This window comes from Chelmon rostratus, chromosome 2, assembly GCF_017976325.1.
Source record: "Chelmon rostratus isolate fCheRos1 chromosome 2, fCheRos1.pri, whole genome shotgun sequence".
NCBI classification, from domain to species: Eukaryota; Metazoa; Chordata; class Actinopteri; order Chaetodontiformes; family Chaetodontidae; genus Chelmon; species Chelmon rostratus.
Window position 1 is genome coordinate 19,703,815 of NC_055659.1, and position 27,567 is coordinate 19,731,381.

Here is a 27,567-nt window from a genome sequence, read left to right on the forward strand (position 1 = left end):
TTAGTTTTCATGCACTAAATTGTTGCAGCTCTTTTGCAGTTGGTTATTTGCCATCACAGTGCTATGTTTGCTCATTTCTAGCCGTTCTAACACATTTTTCGAGTAGAGATTTAAGCATGTTCTTGCAGAGGGTTTCTATACTACAAAGATTAACTGAGTGATGCACTCAAGTACAATATTTAAAACATTGCATGCTCACAGATTTTAACATGGTTGAGGTTAAGGAGGATGCATAACAGCCACTGTAAAATGAGCAGTGTCCTTGGGTTTTAGTAAAGCCAAGGTGAAGAGAAAATTCTGTGTAATTGACAGGTATACTGTGTCTCTATTTGACATAAATTACCATCAAACACGTTTCTGCTCAGTATAAAACTTTCTGAAGGTCATCTGAATGAATCATCAGAACTCATCAGCACTGTGTGTGAATCACAATGCCCGTCACCTTCTAAACACAGTCTATATATAGCTGACCAAGAGAGACCCTTGTCCAGAGTGACTCTGTCAACTCAGGTCACTCTGCCTCACAGATCACAAGGAGCAGAGTGATGTGAAACGAGCGCAGAAAGGACAACAACAGCCTGTCAGCACAAACACACCTGCAGCCACATCTAATCGAAGAAAAACACAATGAGATACAGGAAAGACAATAGTCCAGCATCATCAATTATGACCAGAATGTGTCACTTCCTCTTTCCTTCCATCGGTTTTCACAACTCCAAGTTTTGTCAGCGGTGAAGCAACTTCCTCTGCAGGAAATCCAGGGAAAGAACAAAAGCCGCTAGCACAGTTTCTAGGACTGGGGAGCGTAAATCTTTGCTTGTACCTGAGACATACAGTCAACCTGCTGCGGTACAGGTGTAGTGCTAGCAGCTTATGAACTAAGACAGCAGCAGTTAAGTCACAAAAAATCTCTAAACACAACTCAATTTACCATTTTCATTTCTTAAATTGATGCATTTTGGCAAACAAGCAAACATCAGAGAACTACTTCATGTAGTAACCATTGTCTCCCCACACAATCAGTACCATCACTCCAACATTCTGCCTCCACTTAGCAGCACGTAACAAACAATCATTGCATTGCTTAACAGTGTAGTAATGAGTCCAGATACTTTCTAGTTTTTAAGGTCAAGACGCAGTATGTAACAATCAGTCTACTGTCGACAGCAGCTTAACCAATGCTGCTTCTGTTGCTGCATCTATTAGAGGAACTACTAAAAACACTTCAAACAAAAAACTGTTGATATATCTTTAGTTTCATTTCTGATTTAACAGCATATCAGCATGAACTGAGCTCCAATTGACAGTGTCGTATCTGACAGCCAGGCAGTGAGAAACACTGATATGATGCATGTAGCGCAGTGTGTATGGACGGAAGGTTCTTACCAGCAACTCTCCAACTATCCCAAAGACAACATAGTGTATCCAAGAGAAATCTGCTCCTCCACGTGTTACCAGCACACACTCACTGACAGAGACAGCTTGCTGGCTGGGCCCGACCAACTACTGCATTCATATGCCGGTTCACTGGTTGAAATGCCACTCCTCCCTCCACTGGCTGAGCTACAGTAAGCTGTGTGACAATCACTATTAGTCACCTTCCTCCCTCTCTCTAACCACCAGCTCAGCTTCCTATTCCTCCTCGTCCTGCTCCTCCTCCCACTCTCCTCCTCTTCCCCTAAATTAGCCTGAATGCCGTAGTCTGGGGCAACAACAACGAGAGCCCTGTGTCCAGTAAACTCACTCCCCCCTTTTATTTCTCTTTCGCTCAAATGTGGAACTCCTCCTTCAGTCCAGCCTCCTTCCTAAAGCAGTGTGCAGTATTTACATACAGCAACACCTACACGTGTGCCTGCTTAAACACCCATAAACCCTGGAAGCAATTCTATATTTTTTCTGCCCAGTCATTGTGTATGGGTTTTTCCGAGCTATAGGGCAGTGAATCAGCGTATTCACTTCTTTAAATGCACTCCCACACACTGCCACCTGGCCACACATGCTTAGATGGCAATAACAAGCCTATACACAATCCTGAAGACAGGAAATAACACCATATTTATTGTCACTGACAACATGTATGAATTCAGTATTAGTTATCACACATTAATCTGAATTAAAAAACAAACCGGATACATTTTGAAAAATGTGCATCGGTGAAGTGAATCATGGCAGATAGCTAATGACTGATGCAACAGATCTTAATACGCTGCCGAGCCGTCTCTGAAACACCACTCCAACACTGTGCAAGAAACACTATTTTTTCAAGATGCCTTTAGTACATCAGAGATGCTACAGGACAGTGCCCCAAACATTTTTGTAACTTGGACTATTAAAAACAATACTGAACATCATCACATTTCTGGAAGCACATCACTAGATGAAATGCTATGAATCAAAGACGAATCAGTGGCCAAACAAATCTCAATAATCTAAGCTTGTCTGTGTACACTACAGAACAAGAGCATATCCCGGTGAGCCTTTTAGCGATTGCTGATGAAAAGTACTTCCAAAAACTGTGCTTTGCATCTAAAGTGGAGCTGCAGGACTGTATGTTTACTTCTCAGTGATTGGCTGTTCTGTACAAGCCCTGTGAAAGGCTAGTGGGTTCAGATTAAAATAAAACTCCCAAGAGAAACAAGAAACAGTAGTCCTGAATCACTCCTCCCTCTCCTCTCCTCCATGTCTGTGCACTCATTTCTATGTATGCACACGCAGAAAACACATACAAACCCAGATAAGTGTCTCAACATTCTCGACATTTATTCTAGACAAAGACACACAAGCACAACAGACACCCAGATAACAAACTGAAGAAACAACAGAAGGCAGGATGATGACTACTTTCCTGACAGGCCCGTTAAAGGAGACTCCTAGTGGTGGAATCATGCATGTGGAAATGTGCATAGACAAGTCCCACAATATACGGAGGATGTTTTTATTTTTACATTAAAAGTTACAGACAATCAAACTTCAAAACAAAAATAAAAGTTTTTTCATGGAGCAATCTGAAAAGCTTGCTCAGCTCAGCACATTAAAGTATAATACAAAGTGACCAGCTTTAAAATCAATCAGCTAATCAATCCACATCTGCCTCAGGTTATCACACATGCAGTATGTCCACACAAACATACTGTAAAGGCCACATGCATTATGTCCTTTATGTGATGTGTGTTTTGGCATGTTGGTGTATTACCATGACGGTGTATTGCCATGTTAATAAAACACCGTCTCAGGCCTTTCTTCCATCCCTGTTTGTAACCCGACTATTAGGACCCTTCCATCTGTACTCTCCTATACGCCCCCATCCTGTATTCCTGAATGCAGCACCACAAACACTGGTATCAAAGTGCCACTCAGCTAGTTGTGCCTATCACAACAGAGGAGAACACAGGCCAGCATGGTTCAGCAGTACTCGGCTGACAAGCATCCCTTGTTTGTACACAAAGCAGTTAACAGTGGGCCAGCTCCACTTCTCATAGTGCCCGCAGTGTATTTACTGCGCTATTTTGGTCCGGGGGCAGGACCCCTTCAGGCCCTCAGCTTATTGGCTGGGAAAGCTGCGTTCCTGTCAAGTCTGGCCAATCACAGGGCGTACGCGTAGGAAGGGAAATCATTGACCAAGACAGCCTTGTACTCTTTTGACAATGGCCTATGGAGGAGGCAGGACCCAAATGCACACATGCACACACGCACACAACAAACACACCATCTAAGCCACCTCTTCTACTCGTCAACCGGGCAAGTTTACTCTCTCGGTCACCATGGTTGCAAAGAGGTTGCAGACAAATACAACATACAAGACCATCAGCTCTACTCAAAGTGTTGGGCGACTGTGTTGATATGCCAGAGTGACGTCTGACCCAGCTATGCTAACCTGGGGCTATCTTTCTGTTAAGTAGGACAAACAGTGCTGTCAATAGACCAGACAAATTGTATGCAGGGTCACAGATGAAGAGTTTACAATTCAAACATGTAAACATGAATTTACACATAATATTTGCAACCTATAAACAACTTGTCTGTATGATATACACTACCATTCAAACGTTTGGACACACCTTCTCACTCAATGGTTTTTCTTTATTTTTATTACTTTCTACATTATAGATTCAGACTGAAGACTTCTCAACTACGAAAACAACACATATGGAATTATGTAGTTAAAAAAAGGGTGAAACAAACCAGAATGTTTTATATTTTAGATTCTTCGAAGCAGCCACCTTTTGCTTTGCACACTCATGCATTCTCTCAACCAGAGTCATGAGGCAGTTGCCTGAAATGGTTTTATTTAACAGGTGTGCCATGTTAAGAGTTAATTTGTGGGATTTTTTGCCTTCTTAATGTGGTTGAGACCATCAGTTGTGCTGTGCAGAAGCAGGGCTGGTACACAGTTAACAGCCCTATTTGACTACTGTTATAATCCATATTATGGCAAGAACCCCTCAGCTATGTAAAGAGAAACAACAGTCAATCATTACTCTAAGACATGAAGGTCAGTCGATTCGGAAGATTTCAGGAACTTTGAATGTATCCTCAAGTGCTGGCTCTCATGAGGACCGCCCCAGGAAAGGAAGACCAAGAGTTACCTCTGCTGCAGTGGACAAGTTAATCAGAGTTACCAGCCTCAGAAACCGTAAATTAACAGCACCTCATATCAGAGCCCACATAAATGTTCAAGTAGCAGGCACATCTCAACATCAACTGTTCAGAGGAGACTGCGTGAATCAGGCCTTCATGGTCGAATAGTTGCAAAGAAACCACTACTAAGGAAGAACAACAAGAAAAAGAGACTTGTTTGGGCCAAGAAACACAAGGAATGGACATTAGACCAGTGGAAATCTGTACTTTGAGATTTTTGGTTCCACCTGCCATGTCTTTGTGAGATGCAGAAAAGGTGAGCGGGTTGTTTGAGCATGTCTGGTTCCCACTATGAAGCATGGAGGAGGAGGTGTGCTGGTGACACTGTTGGTGATTTATTCAAAATTCAAGGCACACTTAACCAGCATAGCTACCACAGCATCCTGCAGCGACATGCCATCACATCCGGTTTGTGCGTAGTTGGACTGTCATTTCTGACGCAGAGTGATGGAGGGCTGCGTCAGATGACTTGGCCTCCACAATCGCCTCACCTTAACCCAACTGAGAAGGTTCGGGATGAGTTGGACCGCAGAGTGAAGGCAAAACAGCCAACAAGTGCTCAGCACCTCTGGGAGCTCCTTCAAGACTGTTGGAAATCATTTCAGGTGACTAACTCATGAAGCTGACTGAGAGAACACCAAGAGTCTGCAAAGCTGTCTTCAAAGCAAAAGGTGGCTGCTTCAAAGAATCTAAAATATAAAATATATTCTGGTTTATTTTTTATTACATAATTCCATATGTGTTGCTTCATAGTTTAGATGTCTTCAGAATGAATTTACAATGTAGAAAGTAATAAAAATAAAGAAAAAACATTTAGTGAGAAGGTGTGTCCAAACTTTTGACTGGTAGTGTATACTGTATCTGTATCACATATACTGTATCTGAAGCTCAATGCATGTTAAAAATGCTTGGCCCCACAATGGTGAGTTTGTAAACATGTATCCACCAGCAGAGGTGAAAACATGGAGTCATTTTCATATCCACTTGCCAAGACCTGTTTTCTACTGAGATAATTTATGATTCTGAAAAAAAAAAAAAACCCGAACACTTCCTCATATTATTTGTGTTACATCATATGTCCTGAGGTGACCTCACGTTGTGTTCAGAGTATTAAACCTGCTTTTAAGATACGTATTACCTGCCACCTCCCTGATTACATTAACCACATAAAAGGAATTTTCCTACCTCATTTTGCAAGCAGAAAAAAGCACTAGCATCTAGACTTATTATATAAAGACATATTATATGAGCTGCAATGGCTGGATATTCCAATCACAATGCACTAAGCCACGAGATGTTTATTTTTAGATCACCATTTCTCTACAACCCAGATTCCCAAAAAGTTTGGACGCCACGTGAAACATGAACGAAACAGGATATGAAAATTTGCTATTCCTTTATGACAACTGAAAACAGTACAAAGACAATATATTTAATGTTTGTTATAAACAAGTTGGGACAGGAGCAACAAAAGACTGGGAAAGTTGTTGAATGCTCCAAAAATCATGATTGGGTATGAAAGGAGCATCCTGGAAAGGCTCAGTTGTTCACAAGCGAGGATGGAGCGAGGTTCACCACTTTGTGAACACATGATTGTATAAAGGATGTTACTACATGAGCTCAGGAACTCTTTGTGAAACTGTTTGCTTGCAAATGATTGCATTCTGGGGTTTTTTTGAGATTTTACGCAGCGTCCCAAATTATTTGGAGTCTGGTTTGTATTTGGAGCATATAAATAAACAGTCATTAATACTGAGTAAGTGTTCATGTGTGAGAGAGAGAGCAGTGCAATAACCAGCCAACCAGCATTTCTTTTTGCATGGGCGAGAGTCACCAAGTGCAGTGAGATGGAATGGACGGCATTTGGGAGATGAGTTGTGAGATAAAGTACACACACACACACACACACACACACACACACACACACACACACACAATTTTACTACAGCCGCCACAAAGCCAAAACCTGATCTTTACAAAACTTTCCACTCCCACTCACTCATTCTTTGCCCCGCCTTCCTACTTTCATTCTCAATGGGTGGAGAAGTTGACAACTAATTACCATTACTATGAAGAATGTGTCTGCCTTTGAGCATTTCAGACTTTTGAGAGGAAGAGAAACAATGACAAAAAGAGAGCGAGCGAAGAAGATGTAAGAAAGGGAGGACAGAAAGAGTTCAAGGAGGGGTCAAGAGGATGACAGTAAGTTTACAAGAAAACTTCCTGCGTGTGTGCGTGTCTGTGTCAGATCAGCATCCATTTCTTGTCCTCTGTCCGAATATGGAGTGCAGACAGAAGAATTCTGTCTTAACACACAGACACACACCTTATACAGTATATCACTGAATTTCCACTAGAGATAATTCTGCCATGACTACGGTTAACACTAACAGAGGAGAAAGAGATTATCCAATAAAAAATGTCAATAAACAGGGGCAGAGTACAGAGTGCTACTACTAAAATTGCTGTGGTTTTCAGCGTTACCAATCCCGGCAGATAAGAGCCCTTCCACTGTGAGAAGGGCGCCTGCTACTGATTGAAGAGGGAGCATCCATTCTGTTCTTCAGATGAGATATCACACAAATAATCTGCACTAAAACAAAAATAACCCTCCCGATATAATGATTGATCAAGTCCTATTTATTACTGTCACATCTGTAAAAAATAAATAAATAAAATAAAATAAAACAAAGAATAAAAAAATACTCATTTGAGAAAGCTACCAAAGTAGCTGAGCCCCTGATTTTAAAAAGCATGCGTAACAACAGCATGCTGATGCTGATTTTGAAAGTGCAAAAGGTTACATTTCTCTCTCTTCTTCCCCTTTTAACTCAATAACAGTTGGCAAACATGTGTTTGACAAACAGGTGTTTTCCAGCTACAAGTAAATATATCTTTCTGTTGAAATGATACATTAAAAACTGGGATTTTATGACAGATCCTACGAGAAAGACTAGGCCAGTTCCTGGGCTACGGCAGTGAGACCCTGACAGGTATCCTGTGTTAGACTGGTTCAGCAGAAACGGTGCAATAGAAACAGCTGTTTAGTGCAAAACAAAACAGGCAAACACAGAGCAAGAGACAGAGAGCTGGATTCTTAAAAATGTGAATAATGCTTCGGCCACATTGTTAAAGGTCAACACGGCTTCAACCTAAAAAATGACGGAAAGGGGGCAGCTTAGCATAGTGAAAGCACCGAAAGATGCACTTTCTGCATTAGTCTGTACAAATAAAAGATAGAGGCAGGTGTAGAGGCTGGATTCATTCAGAGTGTCAACAGTTGAGACTTGATGTTAAAGGGGGGAGTCTGTTCCACAATCTATGGGCCACAGCAAAGATCCTCATTTACCTTCAGCAAACTAAGCCACTTTGGTGATGAAGGACTGCAGAGACATCAAACAGTAAAACGTTCTACTTGACTCTGAGATGAAAGTATTCAGAGTATTCAGCCCTGCGTTAGCCTGCAGGAGCCACGAGCAAAGACAACAGAAAACCCATCCATCTTAACTGAAAGAGGTTGACATGACGAGAGGTGAAAACCAGTCAGGAGGCTCCGGCGTTAACACCAACCACACGCTGAAGGCATCAGTAAGGTCTGCCCGATCACAAGAAGAAGTTAGATCAAAGATGAGTGTATTAACACAGCCATGCCATGAGTCATCAGTGGGTCATTTAAGCATCCTCATGAAGGCTGATTCCGCTGAAGCTTGAAACCAGGCCCAAACTGATCAAAACTGTTGTTGAGAGCAACATTATGGGAGCAGGTGGCAGGATTCATATGAAGAGTTTCCAGATTTTGTATAGAGGCTAAATACAAGCAGAAAAAACTAAAGCTTCAAGACTATATTGAGCCTTGAAATCCAAATTTTCTTGAACCAAATCACTGATTATTTCAAGATAATTTAATGTATACACATACAGACACTATTTCTTGACAGAAGTGAAACTGCAGGCCAAACAAGTGAGATTGCTTCATGTTGTTCATACATTTTGCCTGTTTCGAGAAAAGTAAGCGTGTGACACAGTTACACTCAAATTGACAACTTGTTAAATGAACACGTTTTGCAATATTGTCATTATTGTAGTGCGGAAACAGTAATTAAAAGCTGAGGATTCAGATCCAGATCAACAACTTTACAGTATATGGAGATAAAAATATAACTCTGCAATCTGTTGTGGGCCTCTGAGAGAGAAGTGGCAGAGAGCCACAACTGTGGACCCCTGCAGTTCATACTAACAAGCACACTGTCCAAACATACACAACAGGGCAGCTGCGACGTGTGTGCTCACAGATTCAGCTGAGACGCCATTCTTACAGAGAAAAGAGACACTGCGCAAGACCGTCACTACTGTCTGTCAGTCAAAAGAGGATATGAAACAGTGGAATGGAGATAAGATGAGGAAGTGGAGTCATACATCAAGCACATGCCCTAAAATGTCCCACCCACACTCACCTCTGATAGATCATGGGTCATGCTGTCACACAGCACATGCCAAGCTGTCATTCCTGTGGTTGAAAAAGTCCGACCCTCAGAGACAAACTCGTACGGTAATTAGTCTTGTTTTATTTTTAAGGGACATCCAGTCCACCATGAGGACAATTCCTCTTCCACCCTTTCCTGGTCTAGCCACGAAGAAAACAGTCCAGATCATGGGAGATCTGTCCATATGGCAAGCGGGCGAAGCTGTGTTTACACACACCTGATGCTCTTTCACACTAGAGTACATCCATTGAGCCAGGCCAGTGTGCCTGTGTGTGTGTGTGTGTGTGTGTGTGTGTTTGTCCACCACTGTCTCTGTTTACCTGAAGAAAATTAAGCCCATCCCCAACACTTAGAAGCGGACATGAGTCCAATGAGGCTGAAAATATGACCCACACACACACACACACACACACACACACACTTTTCCATACACACAGCGCACAGGATCCAGTGCTTCTGCTCATTTGTGCTCTTCTGGACAAGCTGATCAGACATACTCCTATAAACACAAGTCAGGGCAGACAAGTGCTCCAACACCAGCCAGTAGTTTGGTAATCAGGATTTTATTCAGAACACTTAGTCAAAGCGGTCACCTCTCCTGTGAGGTTTTAGTGCCTGAAACTCGATGCTGGTCGCCTTTGCGGGCCATCTGAGCAGGTTGCCTGTGTGCTATTGGGGGGAGTGTGATCAGTCTGTCAGGCGTCACTGCTGCTCTGAATACTGGCTGCTCACCTCTGACCTTGCTGACAGTGACCTCACAGCTCAGTATGTTAACTAACCTCTGACCCTTCATGCTGCATGCACTCCATAACCCCAATGTCTCCTCTGCATTTATCTGTTTGTCTGTCATGTTTGGGCAGTGAGAGAGAGCGTGAGTGCAGGTACTGGTCTCAGCAGCCACAGGCATCTCTTAGAGAACTGGTTATTACATCCAACTTCGGTCTTTTTGGTAAACATGCTCTGATACTGTGCAACATGCAGTCCTGATTCCAGAAATGTTGGGATGCTGTGTATGACATAAATAAAACAGAATGTGACAATTTGCAAATCCTTTATGACACATACTCAATTGAAAACAGCGCAAAGAAAACATATTTTATGTTTTACCTCATCAGCTTCATTGATTTTTCTAAATATCTGCTTTTTCTGAATTTGATGCAGCAACATGTTTCAAACAAGTTGGGACAGGAGCAACAAACGACTGGGAAAGATGTGGAACGCTCCAAAAACACCTGTCTGGAACATTCAGGTTACATAAACAGGTTACACAGCATCCCAACTTTTTTTAGAGTTGGACTTGCACACATATACAGCAGTCTTCTATTTCAATTTCAGTTCAGAGGCATTCTCAGGAGCATTATATGAACACGCCATGAGGCACATGATACAATTACATGACAATAATTCAGTTAAATTGGTTTATTGACATGTGGTAGCACTGCATTAGTGTGACAGCTGAGGCTGGACTGTGTGCCAGCGTTGCTGCACAGTAGATCTATCGCTTTGATCTGGTCACACAACGGAAATGTTTTAATTCATTCATGGAGTAAGAAATGAGAAGTTTTTGGATAAAGAGACAGAAGGATAGAGAGAGAGAGAAGCCAAACAGAGGCAGTGGGAGGGAGGTCTTGTGTCTTTCCGGGAGAATGGTAATTCAAGTTTAACTGTGTGATGACATAACTGTTGTTTAACTAGCTCACATGCTACAATTCAGCATCAGTGTTACATGGAAAAATAGTCGCGTAGTACGACCTGAACCCACATCAGCACCTCCTTTGCTGAGTGTTTGTGATCACATACGTAACTAACGTAAAGGTCTTATTTCCACGTGGAGCTGAGCCTGCACCCATGCATGTGAATGCCCATCTGTGTGTCTCAGTGATAGTGAACAAAACAAAGTTCTCACGTCGTTTAGCATCACATTCATGTCTGTCTTTAATATCAACACTCACAAAAAAAAATTCACGTGTCACCATGAAACCCGCATGGTCATTGTGGTCCACTGACCTGAGTGATTTTGCGCAACTTCCTTGCAAAACTCATTTTACTGGAAGCAACTGAAGCAGAACTAAAAGGGACACCATCCTTATAAACATATCTCTACCCACCCACAGCCATTATAAAGATTATTGATTGCAGACTGTTTAAATATACCTCTATATATATAGTTTCGCTGTGATTTCCTACAGCTGCAGTTCCTTTGACAACCTCTGTCATAAATATGGTAATTATAGACATAGTTTATTGGGATAGCTGAGCTCTAGATCTTCTATTTCTGGTACCTCACTTTGTAAGCTGTCATCATAGTGTTTTGTGACACAACATGGTCCCCACCACTGTATTAGTGCTGACGGCAATGTCTGAAGGGAAATTTCTTTCTCTTCTTTCGCTTCTGAGAACGAAAGTAGACAATTCATGAATGTAAGCAGAAGCTTGAAAACAGGCCTCTGTGGATACGAGCTATCAGACCTATTGAGACTTTCTGCTCTGACCTTTGAATGTTATTGTGTTCTCTGGCGTATGGTATGGATGATTACAGGGGCCTGGTGGAGGGGTCAGGGACCAGGCTCTAATGTCAAATACTTGGTGTGATGTACGGTGGCGCACATACTCTAAGGAGACATGCATGTTGGCCTTCAGACAGACTAGCTGCGGAAGGGAAATAGTCAGACCTTAACTGTGGTAGGAGAAGACAGTGTGGTCAGTCCACAAAGCACTGCTGTCCCTCTCAGAAAGCAGTAAGCCTTCAGTTCTACATTGAAACAGTGACCATATTCTACAGTAAAGCAAGACAAAAATATTCCCACTGAAAGAATCACAGCTTAATCCCACGTCTATGCCAAATGTCATTATTGGAAACACTGCGTTACTGCATAGCATCAGGCGTAACGTATTGTACCCTCCACTCAACACGCACTCACACTAATAATAAACACAATCGCAATCAAAGCCCACACTGCAGATGGGACAAAGGGGGCATAAATAGTTACTGCGGCCTTCATCATTCTTGTGTTTCACCGTACAGGACTTTCAAGCAACGCACTGGAATACGCAGCAGAGCATTACAGTCTGCACAGTTCACAGTCACAGCTTATACATAGCAGCATACCCCGGGGCTGAGGTGTTGTTACTGATACTGGCCCTGGTTACTGTTTATAAATGGCAAGAGGGGCAGCTCTCGGCAGAGACTCGCCGATGACAGTAAAGAGGGGAAAGTGGTGCATTATGGTCTAGCCCAGTGGGTCCGAAAGCGGTGCCAGGGTCCCTGCCATTTCAGTGCAAATATATTATTTATTTATTTCACTATTGTGTAATCTTATTCGTTTATTGTTCCCTATTTTTGCTTAAATCCATGTAGTCTGAAATATTTTAGAAAGTAAACCTGAAAATGACATCTAAGGTCGTTTTGGTTGGCTGTTTTGTTCGTTATAGTTTAGCAGTGCTCATGAATGTCTCCATCTTTTCAGTGACACTATTTAAATTCACAGTAACTGATCATGAGCGGTGCACCGTGATTTGTGATGCGTGCAGCCTGTATGTAAAACTTACGGGTGAAGTATGGGTGTACACATGCAGCTACAGGTGTCGTCTACGGTGCAGTTACAATAGTTACTCAACTATTTTAACACTAGTGTAGCAACACTTCACTGGCAAGTACAGTCCGCCTTTAATTTCCAAAGGGCAAATAATGAGCTGTCTGCTTTCATCTTAAACTCAACGCATCAAAAGACTTCGGGCGAGAAGTACGCACTTTGAAATGTTGGCTCGCGGGGTTTTCCAGAGGTGGTGGTGTTGGGGCAGAAGCTACACTTCAGCGTTGCTGGTGAAAGATCACTTACCCGATCTGAAGGTCAGACAGAACGAGGTAGTCAGGTTCAGGAAAAAGTGCGTGCCCACTTCTCTCTCGCGCGCTCTGATACTACCAAACCTGCCCGGGCACAGCCAGAAGAAAAACTCGCCTTTAAAGGGGAAAAAAACACCTCTCACGAGTTTTACGTTTCTGTGTATTTCCACAGACCGCGACAGCGTGCGCAACCTGGTACCTCGGAAGCTAACTTGTTTTCGTTTTGACCGTCGAGATGTTGTCACAACTCGGAGCGTCTGCGGTCACCTGTGCCACCACCAATGGCACCGCGCCGAGGGGCTTGTGGGAAATGTAGTTTTCTCGCATCCTCGACAGCCTGCGGTATTTCGAGGCGATGACATGATGCCTCTTGACTGCAAAGGAGGTTTTAAGAGGTCCTAAGTTTAGCCAGAGCGCTTCCAAGACCAACACGACTATCAGCTTTTACCGTCTGCTATTGAGACGCTTCAGGGTCTTCTCTTGTGTTGCGGCTTCAAGTTTACACATTTATGACCGTTTTACGACCATTCAGTTCGGTCTCAGGTGTGCTTCATTGCAGTGTATCATTGTCAGGATGCAGCGGTCGGTCACATTACTCATGAAACCCTCTGCAACATAATGTGAGACAACACACTTCCCTGCAGCAAGTTTATTTTTTCAATTATAGTTCATCTAAAATATTAGTAGACTGTTAAGAAGAGGTGGCCTGGTATTTTTTAAGTTTTAATTGTTATGTTGGCTAATGGTTAGATTGCATAGGCGTTCATATTGTGTGACACGTCTGTAACCATTAACCATTTACTGGTATGCAAGTAGACTAACAGCATGAAAAGCATTCATACATATAGAGATGTGAAGGAGGGCCCTGCATTATCCGGCGACTGCGGCAAGACATGTAGAAAACGTCAATTATGTGGTGCATGGACAAACAATCAACATGGGTAATACCCAGTATGACCACAAGAGGGAATCAAAGTAAAAAATAATATATTGTATATACACATGTCAGGACAGACGACTGGAGGCATTTTGAATGGGCAGTTTCAGTTTTTATTTCAGTGCAGTAAGTCTATCTGATTAAACTAGACCACCAACTAAAACAATCAAATGCTGCTTACCAGAACATCCAGCTGGCTTCTACATGGTACTGTCAGCAACTATTTCTAGAAGTGTAAACTGTATTTGGTTAATCCAACATTTTTTTTATTATTTACAATATTTGTTTAAGTGCAAATCAATTCAGGTTGAATGATTTTGACTGTGTCTAATGGATGGATAAATCAGTGTCAATGGTAGCTACCATCAAATAATCAAGCATGTGATTGGTATGATTCTACTCACATTCGAGGCTCGTAAGACAGACAGACCACTTTAACACCTTGAGTCATTCAAGTGGAGACTGAGATTCCACAGGAGGCAGTAGGGGATACAGCTCACACAGTGCTCAGCAAGGAGACAATCAAGATGTTTTTAGCCAAGACACACCGGAAAGAAAAGAAACACTGTCCAAATCAGCAGATGAGTGGATGATGTCTGAGGTAAATCATCTCTTTGGCCCCTTCAATATAGAGCAGTGTCAATAATATTCACAAAATACGATGTGAGGCTGCCATGGTTAAAACATGGTTTTAAAAGAAAAATGAATTCTGTTGATGCAACATTGTCGAAATTCAAACCTACACAAAATCAAGATCAAAATCATTTTAGAGTAAATCTTCAAGTGAACATAAAAACAAAGGGAAGACAGTACAAATGTTCCACCCTGTTAATCCATGAATTTTAAAAACTCATGTCACTCAAAATGTAAATATAAAATGTGTCACACGAAAAGGTTCAACATGAAACAGTGACAATGTTTACATGCATGCTAATTTTCCATTATTATTCCAAATATGACAATATTCTGATTTTAATATAGGTCTTGTAAGTATATTTTGTTTGGATATTCCAAAATAGGTCTTATTCAGAATGGAGCATTTTCAGATTAAGACATGTGGAATATCCGATATTATTTGTGTTTTAGGAGCATTCTTTGGACATGCATATAGCACAATGAGAATATGTAGCCCAGTTGGGGTTTTCACGCAGTTTGCAACACGTGGCCTCTTGCCTGTTTACGGTCAGCTCTGTGCTTTGCCTAGCCAACAGTTTGCAAATCTGGTGTAGAGATGCTTGCACTAAACAAAAGCCCACCTTCCTGGTCAGAAGGAGAAACACACCTACTCTTAAACATGATGAAAGACTCAGATAGATTTTTTTGATATGGGCAAACATCACAACACCAACCTTTTCAAGTAGGTGGTTGAATGAACGAATGGAGGTGTTCGTTAATCAGGGTATGCATCGCTGCATGTAAATAGGAATATTAGTGGAATATTCATTTTCATTAGCTATTTAAACAGCTTGGTAGGAATATTCTTTTTTGAAATAAGGGCAAAAAACTAAATATTGTGCACGTAAACATAGTCACTGTTGTCTACTTAAAATAACATTTTTTATGTCACTGGTAGCTCCAAATGTACACACTCTGCCATGTATGTAGGCCTGAGCTGATACATCTGCATTTATCATCTATCAAGTATAACTGTGATCATATCACAGCATTTTCTATATTGTGAAACATGATGCACTATTGTCTGAGATCACTATGCAAAACCATCTGAAATTGAGATTACTCTCAGAGCAATTTCTCCAATTCTTGAGTATGTCATCTGAAACTCAGCTTCAGTTATACTTTCGATTACTATGCTGTCTGCAGTGAGAAACTACTAAATCAATCTGTAGTTTTTCATATATAAACAGTTACTGATTTCAGATGATCATCTAGTTATGCTGACTGAAGACTAAGGAACTGCTGAACATGAGGAGTGTGTAAAGAGCAGAGGGCCTGCCAATGACACGATGTGGCCATGGCAGGTTTGTGTACATCGATAACAAGCCCAGGCTCATAAGAATTATATTCATACTGGACAATTCTGCAGTACATGATTTACATCCAGTGCCAATGCAGAAAGAACTATGATGTTCAGGGTATGGCCGGTGGGGTGGTGGATGGGCATGCCACATGTTTGAGTTTGACACAGGAAAGTGGGGTTTCCAGTCAATGTTTTCTTCAATGTCTAACAATCACATTAAAATGTGCAAAAACTTTGTCACTGAACATAATCCAGGGTTCTACAGAATCATGCAATATCACATTTCTGTTTGGTGAGTGGGATGAGGTAACAGCAGGGTTCCTGATGTGACATTCTGCTGTAATAACAAGGGGGCCGGACTTCTATGTGTAAGGTGAGGAGGGGTACTGTGGATGCCACCAGTCCATGAGCTTCACACTCTGTACAGGATCCAATACCACCTGGGTCCCGCCCTGATCCGCCCTCTTCTTCCCTCGCTGGAGTGGTGAGTCCTGGAACAGCAGACGAACACGGTGGTGGCGCATGTCCGTGCTAACGTTGATTGTGAACTATGAGAAAGACAGAAACAGACCAGACCAACAGACCAGATTAGAGAGTAGACTTAGCACCAGTTAATTTTTGGCATTAGTTGAAGGTCAAAATGGTTTTAATCTTAGATACAGAATGTTAATGTTAATGTTAATGTTAAATAGATTAAATAAATATTAGTAAAAATAGATTAGTTAGCATAACAAACATGTTGCCAGTATGTGGGAAGATTCTCAGTGTTTTTTGACGTGATTCACATTAGCCTGCCCTTCTCTGTCTTCGTATATAAGCTATTTTGTGAGAATCACTGCTCTTTGTATATAAATGATTTGTACCTTATCATACTAACTTTTTTCTACTAATGTGGGAAGCTCTACCTAATGTTTGTATCACTAAACTTGTTGTTCCCAGGGACTGACAGCAGAGTTTGAGATTGTATCATTAAATAAAACTACATTGGTTTGTAGTGTACGCCATAGCTATTTCTCATTTAGTCACTACACAGTTACTTTTACTCAGTATTTTAACATTTAAAAATGGTCATGGACGACATCATTCCCTTCAAATATTAAAAACCTATTACTACCAGGACAGGTCAGCTATAGAGTCACCGTTAAATATGGGAATAGTTAAAACAACAGTCTGTGCTCTCTTCCATATGACATGGCCATGATCAACCAAAACCCAGGAGTTACTAACCAGGGTCAGTGTCATGCCCATGACCACAGGCGTGAAGATGAAGTTGAGGGTGGTGACCTGAAGCATGTAGCAGTCAGAATCTGGGTTCATGTGGACATCTTCGTATTGTCTGGGCATGCGCAAGGACTTGGCACAACCATTCTTACTGTGTCCCTGCTGGGATGTAGATAATCACAGAAATAGACAAAGATAAACATGATAGCAACAACAACCACAGGCTACCATGGACTATGTGTAAAAGGTTGTCATACTAGGAAAGAAGTGTAGTTGATTTTAAACAACCTCTTTACCTGCTTTAGAAACTTGAAGTTGAACTCCCACAATGCCTCTGGTCGAGTCCCTGACACCTTCCTGACCCAGAACAGCAAACACTGCAACAGAAAATATTAAGCACACGAAATTGAAATTTCCACACAATGAAAAGGGCCTCTTTGAAGAAGAGAGTTCAATTTAGTCTGACTCTCTTTGTGCTACTTGGCTCCAGTAAGCTTAACACTGGAGGTTGTTGATAGCCTGGATGTCACAAAGCTAGTTAACAACAGGCTCAGTTAGCCCTGAGCTTTCCTATCTAGCCAACAGTGCATTTGAATGAAAAAGGCTTTTAGTTACATGCCAAGCACAAGCAATACTAACATACATAATACACACAATACACAATAAAAACAAAACTTTAGCTCAATATCCGTAGGTGATGGCACATCAGATAATTTACCTTAGAGTTGAGCAAGGTTGTGGGTGTGGATTCTGGCAGGGCAGGAATTTTCGAGACACGCAAGTCGAACGGCTCATACAAATGGAAGAGGGAGCGAATCACACGGGCCCGTAAACAGCACGTCCTGTCAATAGAGTCAGGCTGGAGACGAAACGGCAGGTCAACATCATTCCTGTAGTGTCTGTGAAAGAGAGACGGAGGAAGTGAAAGAATACGTGTTAATTATACAAAATAGCAGTTTACTCCTTTATTTTGCCAATATATTGGGTCATACTCAAGACATTTTAAACCATGCACTTTTCATTTTTACACAATCTAATTTAGTATTTTCTGCATCACTTAAAAGACTGAGTAAGGTGAAGGGATGGATGGCACAGAGAACCTGGGATTTTATTCCAAGCTGCAGTGCCTTTGGCCTTGGCACTTTCACTACCTCTGGTTCTTGAATAAATCAGCAAATCAGTCTCAGACAGAAAACATCGATCAAATCCCATCAAGTCTTCAATTTAAAGTTTTTAAATTGGGCCTTGACGAGCAGAGACCCCTTTCAGATTTTTTTCTGGTCAACTTCACAATAACTGCATTCTTGTACAAAAGTATTGGTTGGAAAAAACAGAACTCTTTACTTTTCTGTAACATTATTATCACCACCAAATGCAGGTGATCAATAAAACCACCTCACCTTCTGTAGAGCCTGGTCCAAAAAGCTGCAGTGCAAGTGACTGTCCAGGCATTCCTACAGATGAGAGCAAATCTGCACACATCCTCTGGACGGATGTAGGAGGCGAGCACTAACCAGATATCCACTGGATAATCCTTCCCATCACTGCTCTCACTGCTTTCTGTGAAGACAGTATTTAAAGACCACAGTGAACACCCTGATACAGTGGTTGGTGGTTGTACCCTCCATGTTCAACTCATTATTATGTGTGCGTACTTTAAACTAACTTTACCCTTTCTCCTCTTGTTTTTCTTCTTGCGGACCGCTTTAGTTTCATTTTCGCCATCTTCTTCAGGGTCTAGGTCATCACTGCTGTCTAAAGCGTCTGCTTTGACACTGGCCGCTGACGAGAGGACCTCTTCTACGGCTCCATTAGATGCTTCCAGGCCGCAGAGTAATTTTACTAAAACACAGCGTTAAACTGAGCACTTGGATCACTTTTCAAGACAACGCCAAGTGACAATGCAATCTAACCGATTTAACATCACAAAAATGTCTGACTGTAAGTTTCATCACCACAAGTTACCTTCTTTTTCAACTGCATTTGCAACAGCCTTTTTCACCCTCCCAGACTTCACAACGGCTGGGTCGGCATCAGCATAATCAGCAACGGTCACTACGAAAAAAAATGTAAGATACACATCCGTAATGTCAACGTACATGACTTCACCGTTACCTTCATCTGCCTTTTGATACTTGCTAATACCAAAACAACACACACTAAAGGTGCCCGTAACAAGTCCTCACTTTAACATACTGTTGTATGATATTTGAGTCAAATAATTCATATATTCGAAGTTGTGAACTGAAATGTGAAACTCAAGTAATTTCTATTTCGGCCGAGTAAGGAGTGCTAGCAGTGGGCGAGCTAGCTCGCTGTTTCATGTAAATGTAACCTATATTAGCCTACCTGATTCCGAACAAACGTCCCCGGCCCTAAATTTCAGCCGTTTTCGGTTCCCTTTCTTGGGCATGTCGACACCAATGATCTGTGGACGCTTAACGGGCCTGTGAGTCCTGCCATGTCTCTATGGCAAGTTGAGGTAGAGAGAAAGAAAGAAAAATAAGAGAGAAATTGAAAAATGTTCCGCCAGGATCTTCAGCCATCATGGAATGACGTGACCCTGGAAGTAACGCGAGACTATCGTTGGCAGTTTTTTTTATACTTTACTGCCATCTGCCGGTGATTGCGAACATTTCAATGCTTTCTCGTGCTGTGAGAGATTCTGCCTCACTATTTATCAGCCAAGTATGACATATTAAATATTAACTGAGTATTGTGTATTTTTTTTTATTTTCCTTTACAGTAACACACACTGACAACTTTCCAGAAGAAAAAATATGTTTTTTGTGAGACTTCAGTTGCTGATAAGACTTAATTGCACATTAAGCAACTAGTTGATTAGCACTTTATAAATTGTTGTTTTGTACAACTAATTAATTTATGGCTATGACTTCACCAGCATTATCATTACTCAAATAAAAAAAACTGACTGCAAGGGGAGGTATGAAAGAGCTCAGATATAGTGATACAGAGAGATGGGACACAGAGGGTCACCTCTGTTGTGCATCATATCATATGACATCATGTCAGGAGCTGTCTGTACATGAGGAGTCAAACATCTTTTATAGTCAATGATTCATTTTATTGATATTCATGTTTGCCAAATGTCTGTTGCATTAACTGACAGTGAGGGTTCAATGATGCTGACCCACGTAGTAAATAACTGCTGCCCAACTGGCTTCACTGAAGAGCCATGATCCAAGAGCCATGTTTCATCTGCCCAGCCACCTGTCACTCAACAGCATCATCAGATGCTGCTGGACCCCTCACTTACAGCAGAGTAGACTGAGATAATAACCATCAGTCAGAGAAAGAAGATGTTGTCAGATTTGACTTTGACATTGACAATATTATCAAACCCAAGAGTCATAAAGCTAAAAAGATCCAGAGTGCTGTGTTCAGTGACCTATGTAAGTATTTTCTAAAAGTGCTGCAGGCCTCCACAGCATCCCAGAGTGGCTGTTGACAACATTGTTGTCAAGACCTTGAAAATTCCACTGCAAAGGGACATGTCCCCTGGGGCAAATCCCTGTGAAACTGAAGCAAAATTAGTTTTCAGAGAAATCTCTGCTGCAGTTCAAAGAAGACCAAAAAAGCAGAGGTGGTGCTTCCACCTCTGGCCATGAGAAATGACTCCCGGGCAGTTAGGTAACATGCACAGTGATTGTCTCATCTTCTCCAACTTTACACAGATGCTTCAGAGGAGACATCAGGTTCTTCTTATTTGTGGCTGGAGCTTTCATCAGACCTTTTATTGTGTTATTCAATTTCTTGTAAAACAGAATATTGGCTCTTATCTACCAGTCAAATGTATATATATGAAAAAAAAAATAAAATGATCTAAACAGTTTATGTTACCATTAGACCATAAAGCTCAAAATACTTGCCATGTTGTACTCTCAGTTCTAAACATTTGTCAACTAAAGCTGATTTTCACGTAACTGTCCAACAGTTCTTTACTTACAACATCTGAAATCTATGGCAGTCAGCTTGAAGTGCACCAAATTAACTGTCCCTAAATAACATGATAGGAATCAGAAATAAGCTTTAATTGATGCCTTCATACGAAAAACATTTAGGAGGGAAAAAAGAGCATTTTTCTTCAGAAAAGTTCAGACCACATGATCGTCTGCTGGCCTAATAGCAACAGTGAAGCTGAAGGTTTGATTCCCAGCCCGTTCTCTGAGAACTATATTTTCCTCCTACAACATGCCGGCTGACAGAAGACTCAGAAGGTCTCAAAAAGTCAAATGTCGCTGCGTATCAGAATTTGAATTAAAGTGCTTCGAGCTGGTTTTGATGTTGCTGTAAGATTGTTGTAAATACAGAGTGACGCACTACACGTTTTATTTTCCTTAATTCAAAGCAAAAGTACTTATTATAGTCAATGATGGAAAGTAAATAAGTACATTTACTAAAGTACTGTATAAGGACAGTTTTGAGGTACGTGCATGTTACATGAGTATTTCCATTTCCTACTGCTTTCTGTGTCTACTTCACTACAATTGCAGACTCCTTGCAGATTTAGATTGGTGATAAAAAAGTTATTAACCATTAAATGGTGATTATTATTATCAAGATAGCACTTTATTGATCCCTTGGTGAAATTCACAAGCCCTACAGTGCAATTATTAGTTATTAATTAATATAATTGATATAATGTAATCATCAATGCATATTTTGTATATTTTTGATGCTAATACTGTTTTTAATTAAGTAGCATTTGACTTGTAACAGAGTATTTATGCGGTGGAGTGTTGCTTCTTTTTATTACCAAAAAATATTTGAATACTTCTTCCAGCTCTGACTGAAGTACTACAGGAAACAAACGACGGTCAGACTCAGCCACTAGGTGGCGATAAATGCCCTGTATGTGACCATAGAGGTGAACTATTAGTGAGTGAAGGCTTTTAAACTCGAAGTTGTGATCTTTCTGCACTGAGTGTGTCACTGTATACCTTAATATATATCTGGATTTACTTGTAATATAATGACAAATGTAGATTGACTGAAAAAGAGTTTGAAATGAAATCATCTATACTGCTACACACTGAGAAAATGAATAAATTATGTGATGTTTCATATTTATAAGGGTTTAAACCCATTTCATAATTAGACAATGATAACTGACTTGTGGGAATACACTGCAGAATATAAACACTTTATCCATCTATCTCTGGTTTTATTTAATTTGCCTAGAATAATTTCATTATTCTTTCCATGACAATTTATATCAGTTTTATTATACATTTTAATTGAATTAAATTCCTCTTTTATCACATCCTCACAACCTTTATCTTAATGACATCCACTCTTACTGCAGCCAAACCCCTGCAGACCTTCATCAGTACAGTATCATTTAAATACAAATATGATCATAGAGTGCTCACTGATGATTTTTCTAACACAGTTCATTGTTAATTTTCAAAACACTAACGCTGACCTCAAAGGATATTTGGACATATGTTGGCACTACAAAATCAGACCTATCTTTTAATGTGTTTGAAATTAATTGAAGGAAGCACGAGGCTGTCCTTTACAACACAAGAATTGTTCTTTTTGCTGTAAGAATGAACTTCAATTTACTGAACTACCCCAACAACCATCAAATTAATAATGTAGAGATGGAAAATAATGGTCAGTACTGTAGCGCATTATTTGATGTTTAGAGCAAACGCATGCAATAACACCAAACATTTTAGGGAGTCACTAAGTCAGAATAAATCTTAGACCTGTAGTGCGTGAGGAGGTGCATGTTTTCCCAGCCTTTCCTCTCCCTCTCTAATGTTCCTGGTATTTCTAATCTGAAGGTTCCCGTCAGATCCTGCAGGGTGCGCTGCGCATCACACATCCTGCCTGGGTGCTTCGGTTAAGCTGATGCTGCCATCACGTCTCAGGAGCTGTCAGATCATGGACGTGCTTAGTGGTGCTGATGTGAAAAGTTAATTACATTTTACCAATCGAGGGTCAAGCGTGCGCTAACTGTGGAAACACGATGCCAGCGTTGGGTTGAGAGATTATGCAATGACACTCGCGACCGTCCGGCTAATTCCAGTCCTCATGTGCACATGTGCATGTGGTGCAAAACGCTTATAGGCTGAACGCGGGGAGTTGGTCCCTTATTTCCAGAGCTGTAGGCTGGTAGTGACAACTGCAGATTCCCGTGTGTGTGTGTGTGTGTGTGTGTGACTGAGCGGCTGTGTGTGTGGGAGGAGGAGTGAGCGTCGGTTCGGTGGCGGTGTGGAGAGATGGAAGCGGGGAAGGCGGATGCAGATAAGACTCGCTCTCACTGTCCCCAAGACTGAGGACGCAGATAAAACGTTTCCTCTCGGATATTTTCCTCCCTTTTTTTTTTTTTTTTTGATAATTTTCCTGCTGATGTACTATGATCTCCGTCGTGCTCGCGGGCACCACCCCTCCAAACGCACCCGTCTGTCTCTGAGCTGTCAATCATATCACGCCGGGATTTCTACATGTGAGTGCATGGCGCGCCGGGCAGGGCGGATCTGCTCACGGGGTGAAAAGACGCCGGTTGATATGGATGAAAGGTCAACCATCATCTCAGCATTTCAGTCACTCTGATTAGGTAAGGCGATGTGAACCTTAAGGATGCACGTTTGAATGCATCAGAAACTGAATGCAATGGGAATAAAGCGCGTATCTGCGGTTGCATAGGCTGCCCGTTGCTGCGGGGCGTTAATAGGCCCTCTTATCAGTTATTGTAAGTCTGTTTATCGGGCTTGTAACCCACACATTCCCCTTCTGGATCCCGACAGCGACACTGTCCTATAGCGCTGCCCAGACCACAGAGCAGGAACGATGATGTGCGAGGTGATGCCGACCATCAGCGAGGGAGACTCGGCCGGTCCCCCCAGAGGCACCGGCGGCGTCCCGAACGGCTCGGACCAGGAGGCCAACTTCGAGCAGCTGATGGTCAACATGCTGGACGAGAGGGACAAGCTGCTGGAGTCCCTCAGGGAGACTCAGGAGACCCTCATTCAGTCTCAGACCAAGCTGCAGGGGGCGCTGCACGAGAGGGACGCGCTCCAGCGGCAGATCAACGCCGCGCTGCCTCAGGTGAGGAGCAGGCGGCCCCTGTAGGGAGGGAGGAGAGGGGAGGGGGTCGGACTGTGGTGGGGGGTGAGATGGATAAGGTTTTGTCCAAAGGAGCAGCGACCGTTATGTGCAGAATTTGTTGTTTGGTACGATATGGTGTATTGGACAACTGTCCACAATGTAGACCTTAGTGAGGAGATAACATCTCCTGAAAACCTTTGAAGCGCAGGCTGGGTTACCAACCGGGCTGAGTGGGCACCTGCCAGGCCCCAGGACTTTCTAGGCCTGGACCTGAAAGCTCCAGGCTAGCTTTGTGTCATCTGGTTTGTGGGAATGTAATGAACAGTTTGACTGGGAGTGTGCACCAAGCATCGGCCAATGAGGGCACCAAGGTGGACCAGCTTGTCTTTAAAGGATCATTGTGTGATAATCTGATTTATTTCAGTTATGTGCTTATATGCCATGACAAAATTCCCCGTTTCTTCCTGGATAATGACACCAGCGGTTCAACCAACAAATCCAAAGAGCTAGACCAGAAAAATTGACTATGAGTGTTGAGCTTCCAAGGAGGAGGCCAGAGCAGCATTTTATCTTATCTTCAGTAAGCTTGGATTTCCTAGGTGCACACCTCTGCCGGGGAACCCCTCTAAACACTCCTGTGTGTCCCAGGATATCACCATCAGAATAACTGTGAAGATGATGGGGGTGTACGTGCACATAGTGCTTCAAAAGCTCATGAGTGGCAACGTGCCAGAAAGGAGGATCTGAATGTCTAGTAGTAGGTAGAAAGGTTGAAATGTGGATCGGAGATGGATGGAGGGTTTTTACTCGCTGGAAGAATGTTGACTGCCGAGGTTCAGGCCAGATGTTGAGAGCCCTGCCGGTCAGAGAGGAGGGCAGGGCCCACCTATCATTATGTGGATTGAAGCAGCCTCACCTCTGTGTGCAGGGACCTTCCTCTCAGTGGTGATGTGAGCAGGAGGAGCTGCTGGCATACTGGAATATCTTTGACGTTTTTCGCCTGTGTGTGCGTTTAAGTGTGTGTATTTGAGAGAAAGTGAGCTGAATAAGGGCTGCTGCAGTCACAGAGCATGACGGCAATGAAGCCTCTGCACATAAAGCTGTGTTACCCTCTGACCCTCTGGTCTAAAAGCGTGGCATGATGTCACAGCACGGTGTGTGTGTGTGTGTGTGTGTGTTTGTCTGAGTGTGTGTGTGAGAGCGAGGGAGAGAACCATGCCCACGATGACAGCCTAACTGCAGCCTCTTGTGAAAGAAACATGGCCGCTTGCTAGTGTACATGGCCCTGGGCTGCTTGCTTCCACACATGCACATGTGTCTCAGTGTGTGTGCACTCATGTGTGTGTGTGTCAGAGGGAGAGAGTGGGAAGAGGCTGTCATGCTTGTTGTCTAATCCTGCTTGGTTCAGCGTAATGTTTTATTCTAGCAATAATACAAGTATTAGTTATACAGTCATAGACCTCGGGGACATTATGCAGATACTATGACTGGCGTGCACATGCATAAGCTGTCTCCTGCTCTCTTCCTAGCTCTTCAAGTGCTACACACACTTGTGCACGCGCTCTTGCCAAGCACAGCAGCGGTCAGTTCCACACCAGCCACAGAGCGGAGAGGTGATGCAACGGACAGCACAGTAGTGAAGCAATACAGAGAAACTAGAAAATCCTCAGTTGCAATTGATTTCCACTCAGTATTTCTTTGCTGAAGGATGAGGCTAGTCTGGCCCTGATGCGTCAGTGGAAATTGCATCTTATAATAATGAGGGGGAAGTGTGGAAAAAATAACATACTGTATCTGATATCTCAAGTTTGGGTGTGATGAATACATTAGAGCAGTGTTGGTCATGTGGCTGACCCCACCATCCTATACGTGTCAGTGGTAATTAGGCGGACTCGCGGCTCTGCTCAACATGACCATAGTGCACCGTCTTTGTGCCCCCGACGACAGTACAATATCACAGCGCCCGCGTTTGCTCTTGCTCCTTTCTTGTGTAGCCCTCCAGTCAGCAGTGTCTATATGTGTGTTGGAGGCTATGTGTATTTTTTTATTATGTGTGTGTTCAGTTCTCTCTGTGTGGACTGATGTATGAGTGTTGGCACAGCAGGACGGCCTTTTTTGCCCAAATCTAACCACTCTTCTCTTTCCATTTGCCTGACAAACATTTGTCATCTTCACCTACTAGGTGTGTGCATGTGTGTGTGTGTATTTCTGTATTTTGTTATGTCTTCTGTAGGTTTCCTGACTCCATGGGACTGGTCTGACCCAGAACTGTCAGGTCTATGTCTCTCTTCCACATATACACACTCCAACACCCCCACACACACGCACACACTTACAAACAAACTGTGCGAGTGATTCAAAATTCAACGCTCTTCATTGTCGTCATTGTTAAAAATACATAAACCCACATCACCTTGACACCAGTGTTCAAATTTATGTTTGCCTCAGTAGCATCATAAAAATGGGACTACTTTGCCATTTTACCACACACACACATGCACACACGCACACCCAGAGTAGGATGGATATGTTCATTAGCCACAGAGAATAGAGATTCAGATTAACATGTCAGCCCATTACAGTGCAAAATGCCTTTAATACAGCCCTCAGAGATGGGTTTGCCCATAGACAAATTAGGTTTTAAGCACACACAGAGACCCACGCACACACGCCTGCATGCACACATACGCGCACACATGCAGGCTTATACGCACGTGCACGCACACACACTCATACGCACACAGAGAATGCCTGTTCCTCTCCTGTGTGAGAAAAATTGTTCCGACACCGTCAAATATTATGCGTTGTGAAGCGAGTGTGTGTGCATATGTGTGTGTAACGCAGAGAGCGAAAGCAGACAGTGGGCGAACACAGTGTGTCAAACAAAGCAGGTCACTGTTGCTCTTCCATCAATATATTTCTGTGTTACGTATTTCCATATTACCACTACATTCTATTATTAAGTGTTATACAATGGCACGGAAAAGTACCATTATTAATGGGTCACTCCACTGATACAGCATGAACATGTTGTGGGACTCGTGAGGAATTTTCAAGACACAGAAATAGTTCAACATTTTGGGAAATAAGCTTTCAGTGTGTGCTTTCTTGCCAAGAGTTGCACGAGAAGATCGATACCACTCTCACTCACGAGGCAATTAGTTTAGCTTAGCATGAAGACTGGAGGCACATGGGAAACAGCTAGCCTGGCTCTGTGTGCTGTGTTTAAGCTGTACACAAACAGAAATGTAAAAACAACCATTTGTTTTAATTTTTACTGTTGGTAAAGAATGATTGCTTGGAGCAGAGAACTTCCTGTAAAACCACATATTGGCATCTTTGCATGTATTGCATGTTGGGGCACAGATTAAACAAACGAGATACA

At 42.3% G+C, this 27,567-nt stretch overlaps 3 protein-coding genes across 10 annotated transcripts in view; 1 reads left to right on the forward strand and 2 right to left on the reverse strand.

The window, feature by feature from the left end:
• The window catches only part of tfeb (transcription factor EB), a 31,003-nt gene extending 17,822 nt beyond the window's left edge, over nt 1–13,181 (reverse strand). For 5 of the 7 annotated variants that reach the window (XM_041952804.1, XM_041952839.1, XM_041952826.1 and 2 more), the window contains exon 1: nt 12,962–13,181. The gene's annotated coding sequence lies outside the window, so the exon portion shown is untranslated. Of the gene's footprint in view, nt 1–1,386; nt 1,592–12,961 lie in introns of those variants that run through there. The other 2 variants (XM_041952820.1, XM_041952813.1) reach the window with 1 other exon arrangement.
• An 818-nt stretch (nt 13,182–13,999) lies between these two features.
• On the reverse strand, nt 14,000–19,641 carry tmem183a (transmembrane protein 183A). 2 transcript variants are annotated; one of them, XM_041953568.1, is made up of 8 exons: nt 19,452–19,641; nt 19,068–19,157; nt 18,774–18,944; nt 18,503–18,662; nt 17,821–18,001; nt 17,399–17,479; nt 17,109–17,261; nt 14,000–16,429 (listed from the first exon to the last, which is right to left on the reverse strand). In XM_041953568.1, the coding sequence occupies exons 1-8, from the start codon at nt 19,513–19,515 to the stop codon at nt 16,244–16,246; spliced, it is 1,086 nt and encodes a 361-aa protein (XP_041809502.1). In that variant the 5' UTR covers nt 19,516–19,641; the 3' UTR covers nt 14,000–16,243. The 2 variants fall into 2 exon arrangements, with proteins under 2 accessions (XP_041809502.1, XP_041809495.1); XM_041953561.1 differs by having other exon boundaries at nt 17,109–17,264.
• A 4,283-nt stretch (nt 19,642–23,924) lies between these two features.
• Nucleotides 23,925–27,567, forward strand: part of ppfia4 (PTPRF interacting protein alpha 4) — a 53,047-nt gene continuing 49,404 nt past the window's right edge. The window contains 1 exon segment of the mRNA XM_041945997.1: nt 23,925–24,182. Within this exon segment, the coding sequence (XP_041801931.1) occupies nt 23,925–24,182 (258 nt within the window).